General features: G+C 41.8%; 1 protein-coding gene across 2 annotated transcripts in view; it reads left to right on the forward strand.

Moving 5' to 3' along the window:
• IQGAP1 (IQ motif containing GTPase activating protein 1) overlaps window positions 1–27,321 on the forward strand; it is a 73,082-nt gene that overhangs the window by 2,365 nt on the left and 43,396 nt on the right. The window contains exons 1-6 of one of the 2 annotated variants that reach the window (XM_078600142.1): window positions 10,470–10,642; window positions 13,366–13,465; window positions 23,106–23,262; window positions 24,946–25,023; window positions 26,004–26,080; window positions 26,500–26,567. In XM_078600142.1, the coding sequence (XP_078456268.1) occupies window positions 10,618–10,642; window positions 13,366–13,465; window positions 23,106–23,262; window positions 24,946–25,023; window positions 26,004–26,080; window positions 26,500–26,567 (505 nt within the window). In that variant the 5' untranslated portion in view covers window positions 10,470–10,617. Of the gene's footprint in view, window positions 1–10,469; window positions 10,643–13,365; window positions 13,466–23,105; window positions 23,263–24,945; window positions 25,024–26,003; window positions 26,081–26,499; window positions 26,568–27,321 lie in introns of those variants that run through there. The other variant, XM_078600141.1, reaches the window with a different exon arrangement.

The following is a 27,321-nucleotide window of genomic DNA, read 5'->3' on the forward strand; positions in this document are numbered from 1 at the left end:
TGGCACAATCTTGGCTTGCTCGCAAAAGCCATCTCGTTTCGAGCAAGACTCTTCGAAGGCGGCATGAAGTGACACGTGTACTGCTCTGCCCTGCCTTTGCGAGTACAGTGTACGTCAGCATGTTAACTGTATGCCAAGCACACCTTGGGCTGCTGGCTGCTTGAACATCGTCGTCACCTGCGAGTCCCGTGACTCGGGGAGTGAGTGGCTGCTGCCCTGCCCAACTCAACCCAACCCTGTCCACAACCCTGCCCAACGCAACCCTACCTTGCCCACAACCCTGCCCAACCCTATCCAACTCAACCCTACCCAACCCTACCCTGCCCTGCCCAATCCAACTCAACCCTACCCTGCCCTGCCCACAACCCTACCCAACTTAACCCAACATCCCGGCCCAACCCTATTTATACTCGAGCTGTGCCCCCCCCTGTTCCTCCGGCGCTCTCCTCATCCCTCCCATCCATCCCCACCCCACGGTTCACCTTTCAAGTCTGCGAACCGCGTCGAACCGTGTCGCGTTTTTGTGGCGACAACACGAAGCATGCGCGTGTGTTGATTGGTGGCCGTGGAAATACATTATTTGCAGAGGGGGAGTTGGTCACATGATACATGTGAGATTTTTTTTTCTTTAAGTTCCAAAATAATTGTTTTGGGCTGCTTCATTACTTGAATGCTGTTGGTTACGCTGAATGTACATTTACTGGTTGCAAACAAGTTGGTGCATACTGCATAGTAAAACGTGACAATTCACAGCACAATGATAATCACCATATTCTGTAAATTGCTAGCATTTATATGCCTGCCCCACGACTTAATAAACATATAAATGATTTTCATCTGTGCTAACATATGAACGCTACTTATTATGGTTATCCAGACCATATACTCAGAGGGGCACAACTGGAAAACATCAAAATATGTGTCCTGTACTTGGGGAAGTTACTTTAGGCACAGTTGGATGAAAGTTATTAAATAAAGAGGTGGTCGGGAGTAAATTTAGAATTATTTTAAAAACAACTTCCCAGTCTGTCCAGATAGGTCAATATTTAATAAATGCACATTACCTGCGACAACATGGATCAGAAACCTGGACATTGACTAATAATATAGAACAGAAGTCGAGAATTGCGCTAAAAAGATAAAACACGTGGATAAGAGAATAGATTAGAGTTCTAAAGTATATTGACTATTAAGTAACAGAAGTGGGCTTGGGCAGGTGTGACAGTTCTTGAAACTAGTGATAGTGGCAGCCAAGGGAGAGGGTACACGCCCAAAGGACATTCACTGCAGAGATGAAGCGATTCAATCAGCTCGTATGAAGGAGCGAGATGGATTATTTCATCGTGAGAGATGGAAATGGCTTGGGGTGGTATTCATACAGCAGTGGATAGGTCCTAGCTAATGATGACAGGTCACCTTCAGAACGTTTCATGGAATTTGTGTTTTTAAAATTATAATGTTTAAACCCAAGCATTTCATTGGCATGTGCTTGCATGTGTGTGATAAACCCATAAAAGCATAAACCATAAGGGCTAAAGTGTAGGAGACATGCTCGTCCCAATGGGGGAGGTGCCCTTTATGAGAAAAGTAATGACCAAACACAGTCCGGTTATTTTTGTTTAGAAATACAAATTGCAGTCTCTGGATAAAAGGAGCCATTACCACCCGTGATCACAAACCTCATTTGACCACTTTGCTATTGACCCAAGCGCGCAACCAGTGACATTCGCTAAAGTTGTGAGTTTTTTATGGTGTTAAGTAAAACATGTGGTCGTAGGACAAAAATGGGGAACGTCCGGCCCGCGGGCCATATATGGCCCGCGAAATCATTTGGTCCGGCCCTGCCAAGGCAACCGCAGGCGGGACTCGAAATTCAATAAATCTAGGAGCAAACCTGGAAAAGCAGTTGCGAGTAGCAACATCATCAATATCAGCTAACATCACACGCCTCACCAAAGAGAAGCAGTTCCAGCCATCAATATAACAGGCACATTTTTAAGTTGATATTTTTTTATGGCCCGCGAATGATGTTACACATATCCAAATGGCCCTTGGCAGAACATTTTTCCCCACCCCTGCCGTAGGAGCTTAACGAGAAAATGCTGCACTGAGGCGGTGAGTAGTGGCCTCTGTAGTGGGGTGTGGCTGGGGGGGGCTCTGTTGGGTAAACGTTCGTCGAGGACAGTGAGGGTGGTGGGATGGGTGGTAGGGGTGGGATGGGTGGTAGGGCTGGGAGGGACGGGGTAGGAGGGTATTGGCTGATCGCTCTGGACAAGGAAAACCGGTTATCGTTTACGTATTACGAACAGGGGGGAGGGAGTCTTACCTACGGATTAGGGCTGTGGTTTGAGTAACCTGCACTCTCATTCACGGCAACTGTTTGAACACACCCTATAAATTATCCTTCTACAAGAATCTACACATTCACTTGACCAGAGGCGCATTTTTGTTGCTTTATAGCGTTCCCAATGTATGTTAATTTAAAACAACGATGTACACTTTGTTGGTTAAACATGGTTATCCCCAAATTTGTGGTTCAGCTACACTGTGCTGTGTTTATTGCCCTGGAAATGGAAACAAAATTGCATACAATATGCAAGGAGTTTAAAATAAAAAGGTAACCATGGTACGAAACGGGATTGCCATGCTTTTACCCTGGGACATGATGATTTCTGCACGTATTAAGTTTCTTGTTTTTGCGAGTGAATATGGTTGCAAGTGCCGAAGTCTGGATAAAAAACATTATGATCACTGCAGCTGTTTGGCAGAACAAGTAATGTTTCTACAATTGTTTCAATAGACGTTTGGAAGGATGCACCACGCAGATTCTCGAGTGGTGAAAAGCTGAATTTGAAATACACTGGTCCTGTGAATGCTAACATTGTCTTACTTTCCATTTTCCTCGTTTGCAAACTCCCATTCAATCATTTTCAAATGTGGTATTAAGCACCGAATGGGTGTGCTTTCCAGATGTTTGCACTTGTGTGCCTGCGCTCATCACTCTGTTCAAAATACATCTCTTTGGACCTGACGATTTTCCCTTCCTAGTCTGGGACCTGACCGTAAACCAGATGTCAGCATCTCCCGTAGATGCCGCATTCTTAGCAAATTGGTTTAAACTGCTAGGAATTTCTTCACACTGTTACGTAGTTGTGGCATACTGTGGAAAATAAATCCACTGCATGTTCACTGTAACAGCATTGTGGGCATAATTTTCTGCTTCTCAAGAATGTCACCAATTTATGAGATGTCCAATTAAAACAAGAGTTTTGAGTACAGTTTTGGGGAATGATACATTTGACTTGAATGAGTCAGGTCGGTTCTTTTTGCACGTTTCATTGCTTGGTAAATATGCTGCACTGCTTTATAACTGCAAGTGAGAATAGCAAAGTGGATTCATTTAATTTATTTGAATGCACCTCAATCCTAAGTGTTTATCATTGGCTTTGATAAAAATTGAAAGATGCATGGAACCGGTATGTTTCTGATGTTCATATTTGAGACACAACATTCAGCTTGCGGAATGTAATTATTGGATTTCACAAAACACATTTTGGATTGACATGACAATTACATCAGTATTGTGACATATTACTTCGATGCACTATAGGTGAAAGTGTTGTCATTTTGACATCACTTGATAAACAGACTACACGTGTGTGTGAGAGAGAGGGGGGCTTATGCGAATGTGTGAATGAGAGTGTATGATGTGAGTGAATGATTGTGAGAGATTGAGGGGTTGTGGTGTTTCAAAGTGTGAGTGTGTGTACGACTTCACAGTGCTGTCTGCAGCCTCTTTGCCGCTAGCCTTGGTAGTGCACACGTGGTCCAGTCCCTCGGAGGTATACAGGTAGTCCCCGACTTACGACGGAGATGCGTTACGACGACCCCATCGTAAGTCGAAAATGGCCTAGCCTACATCCCGGCAGCGTCCCAACGTACAGTATCGTACCTCATACGCTGCTGCGTTTGCCTGCTGCGTGAAATGTAAAATATTTTACAATTTTGTCATATCGCCATCGTAAGATCGAAATATCGTAAGTCGGACCATTGTAAGTCGGGGACTACCTGTATATCCAAATTTTCACCTGCTAGACTGGAAGCTGGTGGCCAGGCTATGGCATTATAGTAAGTGGGTTTGTGAACCCATTTGTTTAGCGGACCTTTGAGCGTTACTCGCTCGCATGCAAGGTGGGTATCCTCAGGCTATACACTTTTCCTCACAACAAAGCGAATTTATTTTTAAAAAGGAAGTAGCCAAGCATCATAATGTAGCAGGATCCTCCTGGGAAAGTCTACATTCTGCTGAGGCTTTCCTGGATAAAATCTAATTTTATTCAAATATTTGTTTAAGTTTGTCAATAAAATTGATTAGAAATGAAATAATAATAATAATAAAATGATCATTGTTTAATTAAATGAATACATTGGAAATTTAATTTAAAAAATGGCTCAATAAATTAAAAGGTACTTCGATGAAAATGTAATAAGTAAAATGTGAAATGCATAAAAATTACAATTTATGGGTTAAACAGTGCAAATAATTCAATTGTAATTTCTATTCATCTGGAATCATAAAAAAGAACCAACATTTGGCACTCGAACATCTAAAAGTCTCAAATCTGGTTTATTAAATATGAAATCCATCGCGATAAAATAGATGTGCAGAGAAAGGCACTTATACTCACCTACATCTGAAGTCATATACTTGCATAACATAAGATATGCAAGTACGTACAGTGTATATGACGTCTGAAAAGTGATCTTGTAAATTAAGGCAATGTGCCGATTACTGCTCATAAACAGTTTAGCAATTATAAGCTCAGTGAAGTCATATGGCAACTGAGAATTCAAATGAATTCGTAACAAATAGATTTCTGTTCAACCTCGTTCAGTTGAAATACTGCACAGTAAAATATTCCAAATGCAATGCTGTGCAGGGTAAAGTATCGTAGAAATGTTATCCTGCATGACCGTACATGTCTGCCCGAGCTTCTATAAACACATTACACACCTGTGATATAGCGTATACCATACATCAGCATAGTTATAAGCCCTATGTATACGTTTTCTTTGTTTATCTATCTTCTATATAAATACAGACCTTAATGTGTCTCAACCTCTAGGATACTTCCCGACAAGGGAGAAAGCTGAAAATCCGAGATTTTTCATTTTAAGGCCCCCAAATCTCGATTTGAAGTGCCTCATAAAATGTTGTCATTCAGAAACCGTAAAAAATATCGTTTGACAGAGCGTTAAACAACAAGTAAAATTAAATCGAGAACCATTGTTCTCTATTTAATTGTTTGAGTTATTTCCGATTCAAGCGGTTTTGAACGGAAAAAAATCCATAATTTATGATGTTCAAATCTGAATAATTTTGAAACGGTAAAATATAGGAGCTTCCCCTCGTAGAATATTAAGTTCATTAAATGTTGATCTTTTTATAAAAAAAAAATAACAATCTTTAATTTGAGCGGATTCCGATGGATACGTCTTTAAATATAAGAAGTTGAATCAAGTCGTCAACAATTTTAGTTTTTTTGTGGAAGACACATTTTTGGAGTAGTTGTTCACGTCTTATCGTAGATACAAATTGTAAAAAAATCATATCAGGTTCATTATATTTATTGCAAACTTTTGCCTGGTGAAGACAGGCTTCATGAACTAGTGCACAAATAAACGTAGTTTTGTCCTCGCTCATAATTTATCTCAATTAAAATGCATATGTTTCTTGGTTCTTTCGGTAAAGTCACGTGACTTTACCGAAAGAACCAAGAAGATGAATCCCTGCAGTCACGAAAGCTTTATATCGAAATAAAATGCATATGCTTCTTGAACTTGAGGCTGAGGTGGGTTGCAATAGCCTATTAACAATGCCGTTTAGTCCAGTGGACAGTACTGCACAGGTTTAGTGTAAATCCGTAATCTGATCTTTCTCTCACGTAGGTGTATAATCTTCATGAATATACCTCATGGAAAAAATGTGAGCCACCAAGCATTGCTGCAAAAGAGCCATGCCATGCGATTTCATTAGACTTATTTTTAGTAATTTTACAGCAAATGGAAAGCTGTTTTTGCATGCAGGTTACAATGGGTAAACATCCATGTTCATTTTTTTTATTGCACGTTTTGTCTTTTATTGCTTGAAACTAAAGTGAAAGAAAACAAGTTAAACGTGTATGTAAAAAAAAGTGTTTCTCTGCTTTGCGTGTTTTTGATGCTGCAGTTTTGCCTTGGAAGACACCGCAATGGGGATTTGTTTTGCTGTCTTTGCTAGGGTCAACTGACATGTTTCGGGAACCCAAACGTGATGTCCAAATTGCAAGTTTCGTGATTTGGTTTCTGATAAATGCCTCAGAAGCTGCGATAATATTAAAGCATTTACTTAGAACTTGGTGAGTGGTGTGCGCTGGAGCTAAAATTATAGTCCCATGATCGCGAACAGAAAATAAAATATATTTTGCGATTTGCTTCAGCGGTGCATTGTGGTGTATTCTGAATCTTCGTGTGGAAAATTTACTATTTTAAAGTGCTCTGACTTGACTTCCAAGCCGTGAAGCAACATATTCTTAAGCCCTGTAAATGGTCACGTGGGGGAATTGACGTTTGTGAGGATGAGGCATTAACAAAAAAATAAACAGTTCAGTGATTCCCATAAACTAGGCCTTGTATCCCAATTGAGGCTGCTTCTTATTTCAGATGCAAGTTATTTTAAGTACCTTCTGTGCACCAATTTTGTTTCATCATCACAGTCAACAGCCATGATCTTTCCACTGCTGTATGAAGGCATTCCCACATTGCCGCCATCGCTCACGGTCTCTCGATGATGCCATGGTCCGTATCGCATTTGAGAGAATCTTGATCGCTACATATCCGTGATGGTTTTCCTCTCGGGGTATTTTCCCTTCCTCGCTTGCCATTTTGCCACCTGTCACGGTCACCAGCAATCAGTCGTTCTCGTGATCCGTGTCTGTCCAATACATCTTAATTTTCCTGACGGGTCAATATGATGTCTTTCAAATGTGCTTTTTTTCTCATCCATGCGTTCTTCATTCTGTCTCTTCGTGTAATTTCAAGTGTGCATCTCTCCTGCTTCTGTGTACTGTTCGGTTTTTATTCTATTTTCTCCGTCAGTGTCCCATGTTTGCGATGTATGTCATAGTAGGTCATTAGGAGTTATTGTAATAGCTGTTGTATTTACTGCAAAAAATTGCATTTTATACAGAGTGCTGGAGTTTAGTGTTATAAGTTATAGCTGCAAAGGTAGAATAGGTATTCTCTACAATAATTTAATACCATTTTACACGTAATATTGTACTCGTCTCCACAACAGAAATGTGTGGCTCAAAATAACCACTGGCCCATTACTCGTTTGATAGTATTCGCCTGATAGGGAACCTAAGAGAGAGAAACGAGGCATCTGAGTACAAACTCGTTTAACCAGTGTACTGTACATTGCCTGTGCTGGTTATTTACCAGTCGTGTTCCAATAAAACTTTAACGTTCCAGGGTTTCTTGCTATATTGAATGTTGAAAAGTGCCTCAAATGATCGATAATTTTGACATTAAAATAATGTTCCACGATTACCTTATTGAAAACAAACTGACATTTTAACGACAATAATTATTGCATGGGTCAAGCGAATTTCCACTGAATGTAATGATTACACGTTACTATTCACTGAATAATTAGCTTATTTGACATCAAACATAAGTCGTACATCGGTAACAATAGCACGTCATTTACAACCCAAGACACATGTCCTTTTATACGTTTAACGTCATACCGTGCCTAAGGCAGTGGCTAATAGTCCACGAATGGTTAATTGTAGCTGTCCAAGCAATCTTAACTCTGACCTGCGTGTGTCTGTATTGGCACAGTTAGCTAAGCATTTAGAATAAGCGTGTGTATCGAGTATTTATTTGGCTGCAATACATTTCCACATGATACGCCAATTCGTTGAGCTACCATTTGCGGCCAGGTCGCTTCTGAAAACGAGTGGGCCTTCCCTGGTGAAATAAAAAAAATAGTTGAGCATCGTGTGATTGGTGTAGAGCCCTGTATAATCGTGTCGTGTGCCTGGCGGGTTCCCGCAACGTGGGTCGGAATGAGGTCGTTCTGACCCCTGATGGTGTCCTCTTGGTCTGTGCTCTTCTGGCTCTGTCGACTGCCTGGCACCGGTTCACTTTCTGGGCTACGTGAGCTTCTCACTCCTCCCTTTTCATGTTATTGCCTACTATAATCACCCAGAAATGTCTGTCCGTCCCGCGCGTGACGTCACTCCACATGAGGCCCATCCCCTCCCCCCGCGTGACGTCACTCCACGTGAGGCCCACCCACCTAATTAATATTCATGAGTGGGTGGATTGTTACATTAACCCAGTGGAAGGTCGATCTGAATTAAATAATTTATTACGCAAAGTCGCTTCAAATATGACGTTTCTTTACAGTGACGGTAAAACATAAATATGCAACCCAGTGCTACATCCGTGCGTGACGTCATTGCAACCCCTCCCCCTTCATTAATATTCATGCACACAAGAAGGTCGCGCACTCCACATGCCGCTCCCCTCCACAATAACCATGAGGGGTGACGTCACTCCACATGCCACACCCCTCCCCAATAACCATTAGCGGGTGACGTCACTCCACATGGGGCAACCCCCCCCCCCCTCTCATTAATAATCATGAGCTGAACAATTTTTCTATTGAATATTTCAGATTTACTGCAATATACACCCGTCCTTGGATGGGCAAAAAAGCTAGTTGTAGTCGGTTAAGTGAGTTTTACAAACTTAATACCGTGCCAAAATCATCTCCTTAATGACGAGTCTACTTCTTCAACGTTCTTCCCCCTCATCCCCCATTGTTGACCTCCCCACCCCATCACCTCTGATTAGCACGGTTGGTTACGTACGGTGCGAAATAAGTTCAACATACATACGCGTACAAATGAAATGGTGATTGTTAGCACGGAAACTTGCATCTAAAACTAAAATGTGATTTGCACTTGTAGAAAAACATAACCTTTGACATTCGTGTGTTTTGTGAGAATGGAATCCCAGCCCAGGCAAGCTTTTGTCGTTAGTTGCACACACACACACGCATGCACTCGCGTGTGCACATGCACGGACACTTGTCAAGGATGTGGGAGGTTAGATTAGTTTGTCCTTGAGATCACCCTAATCCTAAACCTGTTATATTGCCAGGCATAGTCTCAAGCACCAAGACTGGTGATGGCGAATGACATAGATAATACTGTGCTGCATTGTAAACTCCACCCATGCAGGCAACACACAGTTGGATGGACGTCACTGTATGTGCATATCAAGTTAGTTATTTTTCACGTGAAATGTGTTCCTCCTGTATGAGTGGCTCAAAGAAAACTTTTACCCATGAGATGTTACGGCCTCTGTTTTCCATTTACACGCTAATCTTCTCCACTTTACAGTAGTTGCCTGTGTTCTCGTGCCATGGATTCGCTTGTCAGGTTACGTTAATATTTTAATTTTAATGTGTAGCTAATTTTCATCACCAACACATTGCAGGCCCTTACAAGGAAATGCTCAGAATTCTTGGCACAAAATTGTGGTTTTGAATTAACTTCTTATAAAATATTTTTTTCCACACCTGTGCTGCGTCACACTTTCAAACATTCAACGTCACTCAGCATAATATCCCTGCACGATTGGGTATTGTGACCAAGCGCATTGATCAAAGACCATTCCTCAGATGTAAGAATCATGTGATGTACATATTTTACAAGGGAACCTGGAATTGTTTTTATTCGTATACAATTTATCTCGATTTTTTTCTTAATCTCTTGTCGCACTTCTTTTGGGTACAAGATATAGTGGTTATCATTGAGTTGACTTTTAGGTTATCATCTTGCCAGGCTGCACCTTGAATTATAGTCAACTCTGAAATGCTCAGGGTGTCTCTCTCTACCCTTTTGGGTCAGAAGCTAATGTCTGCCGCTGTGTTGGCTATCCCTAAAACTAGCAACAAGTGGTGTTCAAGGAAGTTGTGGCACATTTTTGCTTTAGGGTTGGTGGATTGCCCAGGTCATCAAGTGGTAACACCGCCTGTCAGGACTACAAAGAGTGGCCACGTTTTCTCCAACATAAAACAATACTTTGGAATTGGTCAAACATCTCAAGCCTGGAGGCTACTAAAAAATTATATTGAGCCTTGACAACGTTTTCCTGGATGAATAAATGGCAGCGTTTTTGTCGATGTATGCATGGCCATTAGTTTGACCAGTTCTATTCCACACCGTAGGGATGCATTGTGCATGTATTATTTGTGGTGGGAGTTGCCTGTTAATCATTTAATTTATTCATTTCATGTGTACGGCCTTTACAGCATCTACGTCAAACTCCGTTGTAATGAAGTACAGTTCAGCCTATGGCGTGAGGGTAATGTGTTTTATTGGGGTCTGAGCCGTGAGTGTATTTTAAGCATTGGTGTTCAAACTTTGGTCCCCTTCATAAGGTTGGTGTGGCCCTTGCGAGCTGGTTAACACAATGAGTCGTTGTCTCCCGACTGCGTGAGCTTTGTGTTTCTTTTAAGTTACCTTTTAGTTGACATATATAGCCCTTTCGACTTGAAAAATGTCACGGGTTTCGCATCCTGCAGGTAACAATTATTTTCTGAATTACCGAATGAGTAATGTATTGTGTGTGTGTATAGTGTGTTTTTTGTTGAACAAATGTTCTTAGATTGTGCTCGTAATAACGAACAAACTAACTTTTATTATTCATTGCCGATCAGAATTTGGCATGCGAGAAAATAATTGCAGCCTTCAGGAAATTTTTTTGTAGATTATTCATTATTTTCATGTTCCCACGAGAAGCTATTGCCCTCTCGAATGTGACAAAACTAATCGTCGGCGATGTGGCATATGGTGTGGTATCCGTTTGTGTGAGAGAGAAAAGTAAAATACTCTACCATCTTTAAAAACAAACTTGTCTTCTGTTGAAATGTATGTCACAATGTACTCTGTACAGTATTTAAAAATGTTTTTGCTAAATTTCACCTCAATGTTGGAATTCATGTTGTTGGTAATAGCCTTCTGAATGTGGTTTGGTTGCTTGACTCGGCAATGAGATAGACCGAATTTTAATTCCGGGTTGGGCATCAACGAGAACACATCTTTGTGAGGCCGTTTAATTGTAGACCAAATATTGTGGTGGCGACGTCAACAGCAGTGGTCTTTCTGTGTTCGGACATGCCCCTGCCATGGTTGATAAGTAGAATGTTTAACACGTAGGCTTTTGCGAACAATATAATCCATAATTCAGGGTTTTTTTGGGGTTAGATTGCATAAATAAATATATTTATATATTTGTATATGTATTTACGCGATCTAATCCCAAAAAAACAGTTATGGATGATAGAAGACTGTTGAATTTTCTACACCGGATTTTAGGTGCCACGTTTATAGCGGCTTTACAAGTACCATTTGATTAGGTGTTCACTTTGACTTGTACTTCCGTTTGAAATGGAGAAGGGCAGAAAAAAAAGTGAGAAAATAATCCCATCATCATCACCACCACCACACTTTTTTCAACGGTTGGGACACATGAGAAGCAGTGAAAAAAAGTTAGAAAATAATCCCATCACCACCCAACTTTTTTCGACGGTTGGGACACATGAGAAGCAGTGAAAAAAAGTTAGAAAATAATCCCATCATCACCACCAACACCACCACAACACTTTTTTCGACGGTTGGGATACATGAGAAGCAGTGAAAAAAAGTTAGAAAATAATCCCATCATCACCACCAACACCACCACAACACTTTTTTCGACGGTTGGGATACATGAGAAGCAGTGAAAAAAAGTTAGAAAATAATCCCATCATCACCACCACCACCACCACACTTTTTTCAACGGTTGGGGCACACATGGCTGTGTGTACTGTATCCGACTACCCTGTTTGGTGCGGCTAAGGGTGTGGTCCAATGCCGCCTCCCACCAAACCATCCATGCGCTGTGGTTTTCAGCTCTCCCTCCGCATGCTTCTGCATTGCCTGCCTCTGGGCGCGGTCACGACTCCTACCCGGGTCCGTGAGCTCACAAGTTGTTGTTTCCAAAGCCACCTTCCGTGGAATGCCTCGGCAGTTTACCTACACAAATCTCAGTGTTTTTTACTTTTAACCCCCCTTCTTCTCTCGCCAGCCTTCGCATTCTCACTGTTTACGGTCATCCTAAACTGTTACACTTTGGTGTATGTCCACTTCTGTTGTTTTGGAAACTTTCTCTTGAAAACGCACTCTCATTTGACCCACTTTTTGATTGACATAATTAGAGTGTGTAAAAAAAACAATCATTTCATTTGCAATGAGCGTGGGCCCGCGGAAGGTTTGAAGCGCAAAATGTGTAAACACGACGTTCACACTTGTGTCTTTCTGTTTCGCGTGTGCCCACCGTGTTGTTTTGTACCTTGGAAACTTATATAATTTAGTAGCGCTTCCCTCAACAGGCTTTAGACGATGTTTTTTTTTGCTTCGACTCCGTACAGTGCAAAAGCGCTTTCTTTCCATGAATGAGAAGCGCCTTTTGGTAAAAAGGGAAAGGGCCTCGACTGGGTGAGGTGAAGCCAAAACAGTTGCAAGGCACATTTGGCGCTCTGCCAGATGTTCATGGCATTGTTAAACTTTAACAATAATTCAATAACAAAGCGACAATATACGACAAAAAAGGGTGCCCAGCTACAGTCTATCTTGTTTTCCCAGCACTGTCTTTAAGTACCTTTTTTGTGCGCCAAAATGTACACAAGGAAACACTTAGGATGTGGGTCCTAACAAACTGCGCTCCGTGGAATCATATCGCTAATGTCGCCTGTGGTAGCCATTGTGTCTCTTGAGTGTTGGCCTGGTAGACACCCTCAATTACGGTCTCCATGTACGTCCACTGCTGTCACAAAGGTTTGCCGACAGTTTCAGTAAAGCCGGAATAATGACTGGGTTCCCACACTAAGTAAGGTCTCGTCCGCACGAGTTTTCCTTTCATGTTACTTTGCACGAGATAAGTCACCGCAGCTCTACAATTTGTGCACATGCTACGTGTTTTATGTGTCACCCGAACACGTGTGCATAATTGATCATTTACAGTTTTTTAAAAGGACAATAAAAACTCGTCAGTTTGGAGATGTGGGATTTGTCTAGTCCACGAGACATTGGGTGCATGGCGAGAGGGTAAATGCCCGACTTCGGTCAAACATCCCAGTGCAGGACTCTCTTGCAAAAGAGCCTTGAGACTCAAGTGGAGGCTTCCCCCCCCCCCCCCCCCGTGTAAAAAAATGACTTAATATACTTATTGTTATTGCTGTTTGTTTTTTGTTTCTGCACCGTGCAGCCGTGCTGGACAATGAGCGGATGTCAGCAGAGGAGATGGATGAAAGGAGGAAGCAGAACATTGCCTATGAATACCTCTGCCACCTTGAGGAGGCAAAACAGTAAGCCCTCCACGCGGCACCCTCGTACACTCAGATTAAACTGTGTAAGTTTTTTCCCACTAGTTGATGGAAAACCGAACCTTGTAATCTTACCCTGTTCGTAGCTAAAGTACGTTTGCTACGATGGCCTATATACGTACCTGCTTCTCACTACACTACAAATGAAGATGAGATTTGCGGACAAAGGTAGGTTGAATTATTTGGTACAAAAGTTATATGTCTAATTACTGTATAGTGAGATGTGTGTTTTTAAATGCTGTGTTATTTTAAAATCTGCCCCGCCAACGAGAGCATGAATTGGACATTCAATCTTTCTACGGTACGTTAGAATATGGTATGCACATTGTTGTTAACAGCTAGGATGTGGCAGTTGCCGCCTAGCTTTTATTGTGCACACCTCATTGCATAGTAAACAGGTGGTTGATAATGCTGCGCTAGCAAAGATAAGGATTATTGTACATCTCGCACTTCAACAACTTATTTTGTTCAGCGAGGCAGATTTCCACTACCTGCTCAGAATTTTTTTTGGAAGCTGTGAAGCAGAATCTTCATCAACCGTCTCCTGCTCTCTGGCGTAGCAAGGATTTGTGGATGCGTTTGGTATTTGAGGATGGATTCCCACACGAGCTGCGGTGAAAAAAAACATTGAGGGAACTCCACTTTGTGTGTACGGTTCTCGTGATCCTTGCAAAAGCGAAAACATTTCCACGCACTCTGCATCTACCTAAAGCAAATGGCAGTGAAGTGAAGTGTCTGTCAATTTTTTGTGTTGACTGACGTCAGGAACAAATGTCTTGCATGAACCCACTTTGCATGGGGTTGCACTGACTCAATGGCGGTGAGTGGCAGCGGTCCAGATTGAAAGACCGCACGCCCCCGTTTAGGCGTGGCTCTGGTTAGGCACACATGCAGACCTTGGGTTGCACAGCTAACATGGGTGTGTCGGCCAACAATCATGCGACAACATTTCAAGAGTGTTTGAGTCAGCAGTTCGGTTTATTCCAAGTAGTATTACTCTGTGATATGCATCACATTTACATATCGGTTGACCTGCGCGTTATTCAATAAAACATTCCGGTAATTAAAAAAATCCCGAAACAAGTTTTATTTTGGGACCTCCTTTGCCAGTACCAAAATATGAGAATAGTTTTGTTGCCAGATAGAAGGGTAAAGAACCAATTATCATATTTTTACTGGCAAATGAGGTTCCCATAGTGTAGATGCTTGCCCCGAGCTCTCATACTCTGATGGTGCATTGTCTTTGAGTTGTGCGCCTTTTGGCGTCATCTGGTCCAACCCATATGAGACTAGGCTCTAAGGAAAGCTGTCTCGGGTGTGGATCAATCAACTTTAAGGACAGTGCACATTATCAGAGTTATGTTCTTTTGTTTGTATTATGACTGCAGGTATTGCGGTCTATGCAAACATGACTCCTTGTAAAAAGGTGTCAGTTTTGTAGCCAGATAGAAGGGTAAAGAACCAATTATCATATGAGAATAGAGTTTCCCCTTTTTTCTGGCAACAAAACAGGTGTAAAGATGTTAAAACACCAAACTGAAACCTTTCACTACTTGTTTGCATTCTGACCACAAGCATTGTGGTTAATGCAGACATGATTCCTTGTTAAAGGTTTAAGTTTGGCGTTTTAACATCTTTACACCTGTTTGTTTGCCATAAAAAAGGGGGAAAACCTATTCTCAAGTTTGATTTTACGAAAGCTTTTGCTTGTAACTGTTGACACAGTAAAGTCAAGTGCCAGTTTAAAAATAATATCCTTTTTTTTGTGACAGGGAGTCTGGGAAGATCAGAACACAACACATTTGCACAAATATATACCACACACATCTTGCATATGGGACTGGCACACATAAAAGGACAACCAGTTTGGATTAAACCTGCAAAAATAGATCACAGATTTGTCCTCATTCTGTAATCGCATTGGCTGGCTTATCACAATATAAATACTCCTCATTTACTGGTTCCCAAGATACAAAGGTCTTAAACAAATCTTATGGAATTGAGTTTGAGCACCGAAGGTGAATTTACTCTTGCTTTAGTATTTTTCCCCCATCCAAGCATAATGGCTAAGAACATGTTTAAACAAGATAACCTTTCAGTGTAGAAGGTTAGCGTAGCATAATTCTCGCCGAGTGCCAAGCAGCACCCATGCACGTCATGATTCGCAGAGCTTTAGCGGGGCTTTAGTAAACGGGCGGCAGCGTAGGTGCTGTCTGCTGTGTTTGGTTTGGCATGCATGAAAGCATTTTGGTATTTCCTGCCAGGCCTAGTCTCCCGGGGAGGGGAGTGGGGGCGGTCTGCATGAAGGATGCCCAAGCAGCTTGTTGGTCTCTCACATGTGCGGCTTGATGCAATCCGTGCGTAACCCCGCCAACTCAAACAGCGGCTTCTTGGTCTAGCCCCCTCGGATGCATCTTGTTGAACGACCATTACACTCGTCCTCCATGGCTACCGGTCGTCGTTCGTGACCTCTCATTCGATGATTCGTTGTGCTTTTGCCGTTTGTCAATGTGCTGCCTTCACCACTCTGGTCAGTGCGGTTTGGGCAAAGAGGGGGCCTCAATAGGAGACCAGTTCAGATATCATTTGTCACTAATGTTAGCCATGGCCAGAAATCGAACACGGTGCACAAACCACTTTGCTACTACTGCTCCCCATGCATTTGTGTTATCTTGCCAAAGTTTTTGGAGTAATGTTTTCCCAGCATTCTGTCCAATTTTATATATTTGTTAATAAATTAATGTTGCTGTGGAATATTACCAATTCACTGATGGTTGTCCAATTCCTGTGTGCACTGCATTTGCATCGCAGTACAACTAAGGTTCGAGAGCAATAGCATCAGTTCTGATAATAATTCAGATATTGGGGAAAGCTTCACAGAGTTTAAACACTCTTTTTCACATGATTATTGCATTTGGATGTATGGACGATTTTTATTTTGTGTTTTTGAGTGAGAGAAAGCCAGGTTGTCTGAAGAATACTCTAAAATATTAGTGGATAACACCCAAATCCACACAGATAGGTGAACCACTTTATGTCATGCCACCTACTGGTCATCTCACGGCCCTGTAGTTAAGGCAAATCAGCCGAATGCACGTTAATTATGAGGCTAATTCACCATCCTCAATACTTTTGCCGTTGATAAATGTTATCATGACACTCCTCGCTCGCGCATAAAAAAAAAATGACGATGTAATGACATTGATGAAGATAAATCGTGGATCAGAAAGCCTGCGGCAGTCCATAAAGAGAGGCGGGAGTGCGTCATTTAAGATTCTGTAACGTTTGCCGCAGCCCTATAGCGCTTGTCTGGTCTCGCCAGTAGTCTGCAGTTATCATTTACATACCTGTCAACCCCGTATCAGTGCCTACCTTATTCCAGACCAATTCAAACTTTTGGTCACCCCGTGCCCCATATGAATCTCAAAGTTCATCCTACAAAGTCCCATCACAAGGGAGAAACACAAACAAATAGACATATTTTTTTGCCCGTATTGAAACGACTGTACGCCCTATGGACCTAAAAACTCGATTTCCCTGTACAAGAATTTGGGTAACTGTGTAAGGGTTGACAGGTATGTTATGGCATCTTACCATCACGATTATTACTTGTACAGTCCACCACTTGCTCCAGCAATGCGCTGGACTACAGGTGTGCATCGCCCACACCCTAAAATATATGTTGTAGAAAGTTCATGTAAATGTCAACCTTTTGCTGTCTTCTCGATAAGTATTGTACATTAGTCAATTTGTTCTTCAATTAGTAACTTCTTTTCAAAACATATTTTTAAAGACAGCACGTGAAAGCCCAGTGAAGTACACTATCTGTTATTCGACATGTGGATGTAAACATGCTCGTACTGCTGTGGGTAGCAGTGTTAAAGTAGGTGCACTCCACCACTCAGTGTTTATGTGAACCATAGTTTATAAAGTACTGCATTAAACTCGACACACTGCCTTCGTGTTTATTAAACAGATGGCGGTATTTTTAACAGTTCTGCAGTGTCGTATTTGATCACTGTCATGTGTAGCAGCTGTGCCTTTCTGTGTCTGCATATATTGCAAAGTGCGTGTGTATGACGTTCTGTTTGTGGTGGTGTGCGCATGAGTCAGTTGCTACATGCGGCAGTATTGTTGGGCAATTAGCAACGCTGTTTTCCAGCCGATCCGATGAATTTCGCAATTAAAATTGACCAATCTCCGGAAGATTTTCCATGTCTATTGATATGTTGAAAACATGCAGTGGGGACCTAAAACCGATAATGGAGTGACTTTATTTTGGGAACAGGCAACAACATGACTGCAGTTTTTCAATTGCTGCAGATGTAATTTCAGTCACTTTGAGTGGAGTGGTGTTGTCGATAACAGCCTGCTACGCTATGAACCAGGCAACCTGAGTTTGATTTCTGGCCACGGATAACATCGGTGGGACACGCTTCTTCACTGACCAGCGAGGTGAAGTATGGTCAAACAATCCCCATGACCGACTCGGCCCCTGACGTGCGGCCCCTGACGTGCGGCCCCCGACAATACGCAAATGTGAAAACACCCTCCACCATCGTGCTGACAAACACCAATGGTTTCAAATGTGTGGCGGCCCTCACGCTGATGATGCCTAATCGGCAAAAGTGGCCGCCCTCTGAAAATGAGTGAAGAACACTGCAGTAGTGGATTAACAATGAGCTGTAAATTATTGAGAATAAGTTTTCCCCTTTTATCTGGCAGCAAAACAGATGTTAAGTTGTTAAAGCACCAAACTGAAACTTTTTGCAAGGAATCATGTCTGCATTAACCACAATACTTGTGGTCAAAATGCAAACAAAAAAACATGCGCTGATAATAAAGGCATTGTCTTCGAAACTGATTGGTCCACACCAGAGACAGCTTTCTTTTGAGTCTCGTCTCAAACGGTGTTAGACCAGAGGACGCCAAATTATTATAACAGACGTGATTTAGTTTTCAGTTGTTAGATGACTGCTGGGAAGACCCTCATCCGGTTCGCACGGTTAGCTACGTACGGTGCAAAAGAAGTCCGACATACAGTACATCCATACATAACGTGCTGAAACGTGAAAATACATACGAATTGCGCATAATCGGCTCCGGCGCAGTTGGCATGGGGTCCCCCTGAAGGGTCTGCGTGTTTGACTGCAGCCTCTGGTCACAAGCCCTTCTCGACGTCTTTCTCGGACGCAGTCACAAACCCCCCCTAAGTCACAGTCCACGCTCAATGGGTCCACTGTACCACAAGGGTGGGTGGCAGCACAACCAGAAGGGTGAGTGGGGGGGGTCCCCATTTTTGTCAAGATGCTTTCTTTCCATCGCCATCCCTGCTATATTTTCCAGACTCCTTGCAGCTTGTGCATGTTGCTGACCTTTAGGATGGAAACTTGGACATTGTTGTTACCAAGTTATGCATTTAGTAATACAAAAAAATGCAGCGAGGCAGGGTACATTGATGCATTATGCCAATATAACATTACAGGAAGCTAACGCTCTCGAATGTTGCCGAGGTTCATGCTGTAATTGCTCATGGTGATGGACACTGAAACACACTTTAATTATTTACAAACCTATTCATAACGGTGATTAAGTTTTTTAAAATAATTTTTTTTAGGATTTTAATTTTACATTTGTAAAATATACCCATGTGACTGCTATCCGTTGCTTTTCAGTGTTGCTGTTCCGGTCTGTTGTGTTTGCCAGAACATCCTGTTTCACAGGCAGACCATTAGCTCCAGAACTGTTGTCAAAGTACTGCATTTATCACCGTTTAGTAGGTTGTCGTGCCACTGCAGCACTGCTGCAGCCTTCATTGTACCCTATAGGCTACATAAGGTCTTGCTGCTCAACAGCTGTTCTGATGCACGTCAGATAGGCCACCAGCATGTGTGAGGCTGAATGTTCATTATTAGCACTGTGTGTGCTTTTGGCATTATCTCTATAACACATCAGAGTCATCTTGTTGCCTGTTCTCAAAATTCTTCTCACTGAAACCAGATTGTAGTTGGTATGTTCTGCTATGTGATCAAAAAAGAACTGACATTCACTTGCAATGTGCTGATTCACTTGTTCTTTGGACTTTGTACATGTACAACCCTTTGTCAATCCACTGCTGGACCAGAGCTTCTCCACACTATGTGAGTCATCGAGGTTATCTGACCATACTTCACTGCGCTAGTCAATGTTGGTTGGTGAAGGCAGGGAGCATAGACATGGGTGCAATGAAGTGTGCACAACATTTTGCTCGTCTGCTGTCCACCGCACATCTTTATACTAGTGGCCGCCCATACAAGCACGATCCAGGCTTAATTCTGCTTGGGTTATAGAATATACCAGGACAAAACATTTAATTGAAAATAGAGCTTTATGTTTTTGACTCTCAAGCAGATTTAGAATCTTTATTTAGACTGCCAAGCCTACTCCAGTTTGAGTACAGTTTTGTGGTTTCACAGGCGATATCACAGAAAAATATGTTTTGGACAGTACCAAAATAAACCTCTTCTTGGCTCTAGATGGCTATTTAAACAGACACACCAAAGATTGCAGGATGTGGCCTGCAAAGAGCTTCTGCAGTCTCGCATCGCCAAAATAAGCACATGTCATTTTTATCCATAGTTTGCCGACATACACAAGTCCAATTATGTGAAGGAGTTGGCTCTTGGTAAGTTCTTTTCCCAAGTACAGAATGATCTGGTGGAGCAAGTTATTAGAAAACCGAGGGTTGTTTTAAATGTCCCTGGTTGAACAGCCTGTCTTGAATGGGTATGTGTTGAGTTGTCTTTGATGCACATGTTCAATGCCTATGTCCAAATCACTCATAAATGTGCCCGGGCTTTTCAGATATCAGAAGCAAAGCTTGGATAGTGCTTAAATAAGTGACCACCATGCACAACAGGTACACACTCCCTCACCTTGTATACAGGAGGTCGTGGGTTCGATCCCGACCCTGACGCCTGTATATTTGGAGTGTGCATGTTCTGCCCGTGGTCTGGTGGATTTTTCTCCGGGTCCTTCGGTTTTTCCATCCACATTTAAAATCAACACGCGTCTGTTTCTAAATATATAAATTTCCACGTGATAAGCCACTTAATTGGGCTATCATTTGCGGCCAGGTCGCTTCTGAAAAAGCTATATAGATCAGTGGGCCTTACCATGTAAATTTCTGTTTGTTTTAGTACAGTTTAGTTTTTTTGTGGTAAAAATCAATTATATACGTTATGCTCCCACGGTACATCCCCTGCCTTGACCAACGCACACGTGCCAGCACGTGATGAAAGATGGTCAAATAAACCTTATGACACGCGCGGCGTGGGGAGGCCCTCATCCAGCAATGTGCTGAAAGCGGGCTGCGTTGTGTATATTAATAATACATTTAATGCATCCGCTACCTGTGAAATGGGTGTCTCTGCCAGCGTTGTGCCCGTGTTGTGCACCGATGCCTTGCCTCTCTTGTCTCCGTGCATATTGAATGTCATCTCATGGCTTCCATTCAGAGCCATTGTTGTCAAGCTGAATGTTGCTACAATGTGGTTGTTATCCTGGTTATTTATTTAAGCATGTACAGTATCTATATTATGTATTCATCTGTTTATACACAGACATTGAGCATTGAATCCTCGGCAGATGTGAAAGTTGTTTTTAAATACACTGAAACGGCTCATTACCTTTGTGATTTATATGCTTCAATTAAATCTCGGAAGATAATGTTGTGCTCGCTTTAAGAAAATAAGTAATATTTTTAAAAACTTTTTTAAAAACACACTTTTATGAAATGTACTAGTAATGGAAGAACTCCACGACTCCATGAAGTGGCCCCGAAGCTTGCCATAACGTAAGGGACCGTGGCCAATTACAGCCAACGTCAGTTGACCATGGACAATTAGACCCAAGCCGAAACATAACATATTAAAAAAGAATGTTTAATAATATTTATTTTTTGTTTTATGATAGAATATAGTATTGTCATCAGTATGACATAAGTATACCAAGTTTGCAGTCGATACCACATTGGGAAGTGGATTAAAATTGAGTTACAAGATTTGAGGATACAACAACGACGACAATAACAACAGGCAGAGTGAGTTAATAAAATGCGTGTAAAAAGGTTATATCTAAGAGTTTGTTGAAGCACTTGAATAGGTGTATTTTGCTGTGAACCAGTATTAATGCCTTCTGCATCTCCCATTGCGTTATCTCCTTCTGCAATTCTAACTGTGTTCTGCATGTGAACGGCTTCATTTACATAACATGCTTCTCTCCCAGTGGAGCTTGACTTTAATCATGTATAGAGTAAACACACTTGTATCAATATAATTTAGGAAACTGTCGCGGTGAGTGTTACTGGTCTCCGGGTTATTTGGTTAGAAAAACTATCCTTTACCCTCAATTACGTGCTGTTAGCTTACAAGCGAAAATTAAAGTGAACCTACAAAAAGTCGCGATTGTGAAATACAATCTTAAAAAAAAACACTGGACTATTCGTTATTTAGTGTGTATTGACATTAAACACCCCACCTCCCCCCCACTGTGCTAAGTTTACAATCTGGCCAAGTGGCACAGTGACACATTTGATAGGTCGTGAATTTAATTTCTAGCCCTTCATCCCTCTGGGTGCCCTTAAATTGAGTACCATCTTGTGGGTCGTCATGACAGGTTTTTTTTAATGAAGATATTGGATTTTGCCATAGTAATGTGCAATGTATTGTCCTGTCTCAGGGCTGCAATTGATATGAGCTTTGTTCCACACGAGTTCGAGCATGGGAACATTTATTTATGTTGTGCTCGCTTTCAGGACAGTAACCCATGATGCTTGGTAATGCTTATTGGAGCTGTGAAAACGGTTTTGGTTAAATAGCCTCGTGGGTTTCAAGTGGAGTTCGTTGATGGCCTCGGTCAGTGACCAGTGACTACACAAAAACACATGCCCATTAAATTGGTTCTGCACATAATTTAGCTTAATTCCATATCTGAGAATTAAAATAATAGGACTTGACTGGAACACAATGAACATTAGTCTCGGTGGGGGGGGAGGGGATGTGGGAAAGTGTTGTTCCCCACCTTCTGCATCTGCACCAGAAGCCACTTGCTCTGTGGTGTCCACTTTCCTAGGTTATTCTCTAGCACGAAGAGTTTTACTGAATTGATGCTTTTCCCTGACTGACAGTCGGGATAAAATTATTTTTTAAATACATGTATGTATGCATATATGTTGAACTTCTTTCGCACCGTACGTAGCCAACCATGTTAATCGGAGGTGCGGGAAAGGACAACAAACTAAACACAAAGTAGCTTTAAAGAAATTAGTTCTTCATCTAGATTTAAAAGTGCATAGCTCCAGTGGCTTCCTAGTATCGGAAGCAAGAGCATTCCAGACAGCAGCAGAAGCACGTCCATCTGAAAGTGTGCGATACGGTGACCGTCTTTGTTCGATTGCTAGCCAAACGATGATCCGAGGGTGACCGGAGTTCGCGTGATGATTTATGCTCCTTGACTACATCGGCATGGTATTGTCGTTCATTTGTGGGAGAAAGCACTTTTATGTGCAATGAGTGCAACCTCGTAAAAATGTAGAAAAAGGGAGGCTCATCGGCATGTTGCTGCTGTGTGTGCATGCGCACAGGTGGATGGAAGCGTGCCTCAATGAGGAGCTCCCCCCAACCACCGAACTGGAGGAGGGTCTCATGAATGGCGTCTTCCTCTCCAAGCTGGGGAACTTCTTCGCTCCGGAAGTCGTGTCACTGAGGAAGATCTACGACAAAGAGCAGACGCGCTACAAGGCACCTATTCCACCGCACTGTCGTCTGCTTCAGAGCAGACTTGTGTCACATCAAAACCTAACAGTGTATATATTGTGACATTGTAAAGTCCCCAAGCTGTCTCTTACTTAGCCTGCAGTAAAAAAGGATGCTGAACAACCTTTAGTTGAACCACGAGTCCAGAATTTAAATATATTATGTGGTGATGCTATGTTTGAAGTGGTGCACAAGCACAGTTTAAAAAAATAACGCTTTCCTCAATAACACTGCCTTAGACGAACACATTTCTATAATAGGCCACGTTTTGGACCACTGGCCCTTCTTCATAGCACAATGTATGTTGAACTTCTTTTACACCTTATGAAGCCAACCGTACCCATCGCAATTAATTGGCGAGGCCAGATATAGAGTAAATAAATATTGAAGACTGCACTTTACACCATGGGGCCTGATGAGAATTAAATGTACAAAATGTTTTCAGATGGCAATTTTTTTTGGCATGTGAATAGTTACTTAATAATAGCTATTGAGTCACAGTAAAGTTATAATGTTGCTTGGCGCATTGCATTGTGGGAATATATGTTCCCTGTGAGAACAAGGCACAATCCACCTAGAAATGTATTCTTGGGCCAAATTATTAAAAATGTTCATAAGTCAACAAATACATAAACATTTACCCGATGAGGCATTTGTGATGTACAGAATGACAGTTGAGTAATTTACTAACGGTTAATTAAATGCGTTATGGAATGTCAACATTGGTTTTGTGGATAGACTGGTCCCCGCCACTGGAATGTGGAGTTTCACCACCAGCTCTGGTTTACCAAGAACACCATCCTATGCTAATTTGCGTGTGGGGATACTTGAAAATTTATTAATTTCTATGTCAAATGTAGTTGGAGTACAACATTGAACAAGACTAACCTTACCACATTTTATTCAACTAAAGAGAGCCTACCTTATTAACCTCTAGCGATCGAGCACTTGCAATAATCAGTTCAGGGGATGCTTGTTATGCACTTAAAAAGAAAATTGCTCCTATTGAAGATTGTATTTGCCTAAGTATGTCACTTAAAACCCTCTTGGCTCTAGGCCAATGCCCGAGACACATTTTCTGCCGGAAATCCCCCCCTTGGCTGACTGTAATTGGATGATACATGTGATGGGCACAATGGTGTCATTGTAAAGCTCTGGGCACTGCTCATCTATTGGGATGAAACACACATTGCCATTTATCTACAGGATGATATTTCAAAACAAACAATTTTGTACCCAAATTGGCTCAATCGCTGTGGGTACTGCAGAATGTCCTGCGATTTGCCATCTTAAGGAAGAGGCACCGTTTGCTTGGAAGAAGGCACTCACAAATTAGCCAAAAACACTGTCTGAACAGGAAAATTATAAAATAGATGTTTCAGGCAATGACTCTTCTTCATATCATGTAAATAGAATATGTATCCTGAAGGCAGTCCTCTTCACAAATGTTGAGTTTTTTGTTATTTGTGCTTGTGTGCCACTGCCAATGCAGCATCGCCAGATAATGAGCATAATACAAGACAATAACAGCCTGAGGATTGTGGCAGTGTGGAAAGCATTGGCTGCGGTTATCCTGTTTTTTGCTAAATGAACCCCCTCGGTGGCACGTACAGAAGCCACAAGAGCTTAATTGTGCGACTGCCTGTGCTTGCCTTATATTGCATGCAGGCCATGGGACTGCATTTTCGACACACTGACAACATCATCCACTGGCTTCGAGCCATGGAAGCCATCGGTCTGCCCAAGGTGAGCGACGGGCAAGTTGACCCTTGCCCCAACAACACCCTGAGAGAGCCAATCCACTTGCTTGCACAGCTGTCTGCTGTGGGTGTGTGTGATGGGCCGTGCCTCTAATATGTTGTTCAGAGCACATGGAAGAGAGAGATGAGACTGCATTATGTTTTTCATCCTGTGCTCAGCATTGTAAACTATAATATGAAAAAAAAGCCACCATTCATGGGTAATTATTTTTTATTCATGAAATATAGTCACTCTTATTAATACCTGTCAATTGAAATAGTAATTTTGCCTTTGTGCAGTTGCTAAAATGTGACGTTAAACTATTTTACATGTGTTTTCTACTTAGAGTGTTGAAGCTACATGGTAATAAAAAAAAAATCTATTCTCTGAACCGTTATGCCAGTATTGCTTCAGTAGAAAATGTTTTTATGGTCTTGCTGTAAGAGTTCAAAATAATCTGATTTAAATTGCAATCAAATTAGAAGCATTTTGTTATAATTAGGGGGATTATCTTTCCCCATGACCAAAACGCTCTACTTGTGCCTTCAGCAATGTCTAAGGTTTTTTTAGCTAACAATACTGTGCTTTGATGTGTGTAGCATTCACTTGATCTTGTTGAATTGCCAACTACACGATGCATATATATGTGTTTTATGCACATATTTAAATGGTCTGCTTAACCTACTAAGTTTCCATTCAACATTGTTATTCATTGACTTTATAGCTTTAAATTTTCACTAGGATCTTATAAATACAGAAATGGAAGCGCGAACTTCCTTCAAGAGGTTAAACATGGTAATATAGATAAACCCAGATTCGGCAACATCGTGCACTAAATAGTGGCAATATATAATATCCACGTGTTGTTTTGTGCATGACTTTTATCTTATGCGGAATAAAATTGTTGGCAAGTATCTTACTGGTGAACGCTTGCTTCACCATTATACATTTCGTGAATGTGCGTGTGTTTTTTTTTGTCTGCCCAGATCTTCTACCCCGAGACGACAGACATATACGACCGGAAAAACATGCCACGGTCCATCTACTGCATCCATGCGCTCAGGTGAAGAAGGCTGGCACAAAAAAGCCACACTTTGCAGAAGCATAAATCCACAGCATTCTTTGCATTCGTCTTGCCTGTTTTTTCCAAGTGCACATTTGCATGACGTGGCTGCACGCGCCTGTAATCTAACACTTTGAAGGTGGTGGTGTATCGCACAGACATCGCTGTGTACGTATGTGGAATCTTAACTTGAGTGCTATGAAGTGTTATGTAAAAGGCAATAACATCGTGGAGGTCGCCGACCGATCTATAGGTTTTTGAGTGTGATATCCTTGTTTGTGTGGCTTTTCTCTGGAAAAAGTTTGTTCTCCTGCTTTCAAAATACTTAGGCATTCTAAGCAGAACTTTGGTAAAAAAAATAACATGTTCTTATTTATTGATAATCCTCTTTAATCTGGCTCTCATGTTCTGTTTTCTAGCCTGTATTTGTTCAAGCTGGGCATTGCACCCCAGATACAAGACCTGTATGGGAAAGTAAATTTCACCGGTAAGTGAAACAAGGCTGGCAATTGTGTCTCTTGAACCTGCGTGCTCGGCACCAAGTACATTCCCAACTCGTTTGGTGTGTGTGGTGTGTTCACTGAACAATCTGATGCATGCACACAAATGCTGTGGTAAGATTTAATTGTGTACACGCACCGCAGATGAAGAAATTCATACCCTTGCCCCAGTAACCCAAGGATGCCTTCCATGCCAAATCTTGTCCTCATTTATAAGTGGTCCCTCGAAAGTCATGGCCAATACCATTCGACGTGTATTCATAAGAGAATCATACGTGTTGACATGGACACATATTTTTTAGAAGCAGATGAGAAGCCGTTGAGATGAAAAAGTGTCAGCCATGTGAGAGCCAGCCAGTAAGATGTATGTAGAACTTCTTTCGCACCGTACGTAGCCAATTGTGATAATCGGAGGCGTGGTACATGTGTACATTTTGAACTCATTTATTAGTCCACTGTTGCATGAGGGCCTCCCGAATATTTTTTTACGTGCAGGTTGGTAAATGCCAGGACATCAACATGGAAGCTGCTACGTCGACCTGTAGAAATTTAGAACACCTGTTTTATATGTATGTTTGTTACCCATCCAAGCACTATCCAGGCTCAATCCTGTGTTTGTCTTCAAAGAGCTGATGAGATTGGGCACGTTCAAGGCGATTTGGTCATTGGCTTGGTGATACAAGGAGGCAGATCATAAAACGTTGTTGCATATACAAATTAAACCCAAGCAAAAGAGTAGGC

The sequence above is a fragment of the Lampetra planeri genome, chromosome 13, assembly GCF_965212315.1.
Source record: "Lampetra planeri chromosome 13, kcLamPlan1.2.h2, whole genome shotgun sequence".
NCBI lineage: Eukaryota > Metazoa > Chordata > Hyperoartia > Petromyzontiformes > Petromyzontidae > Lampetra > Lampetra planeri.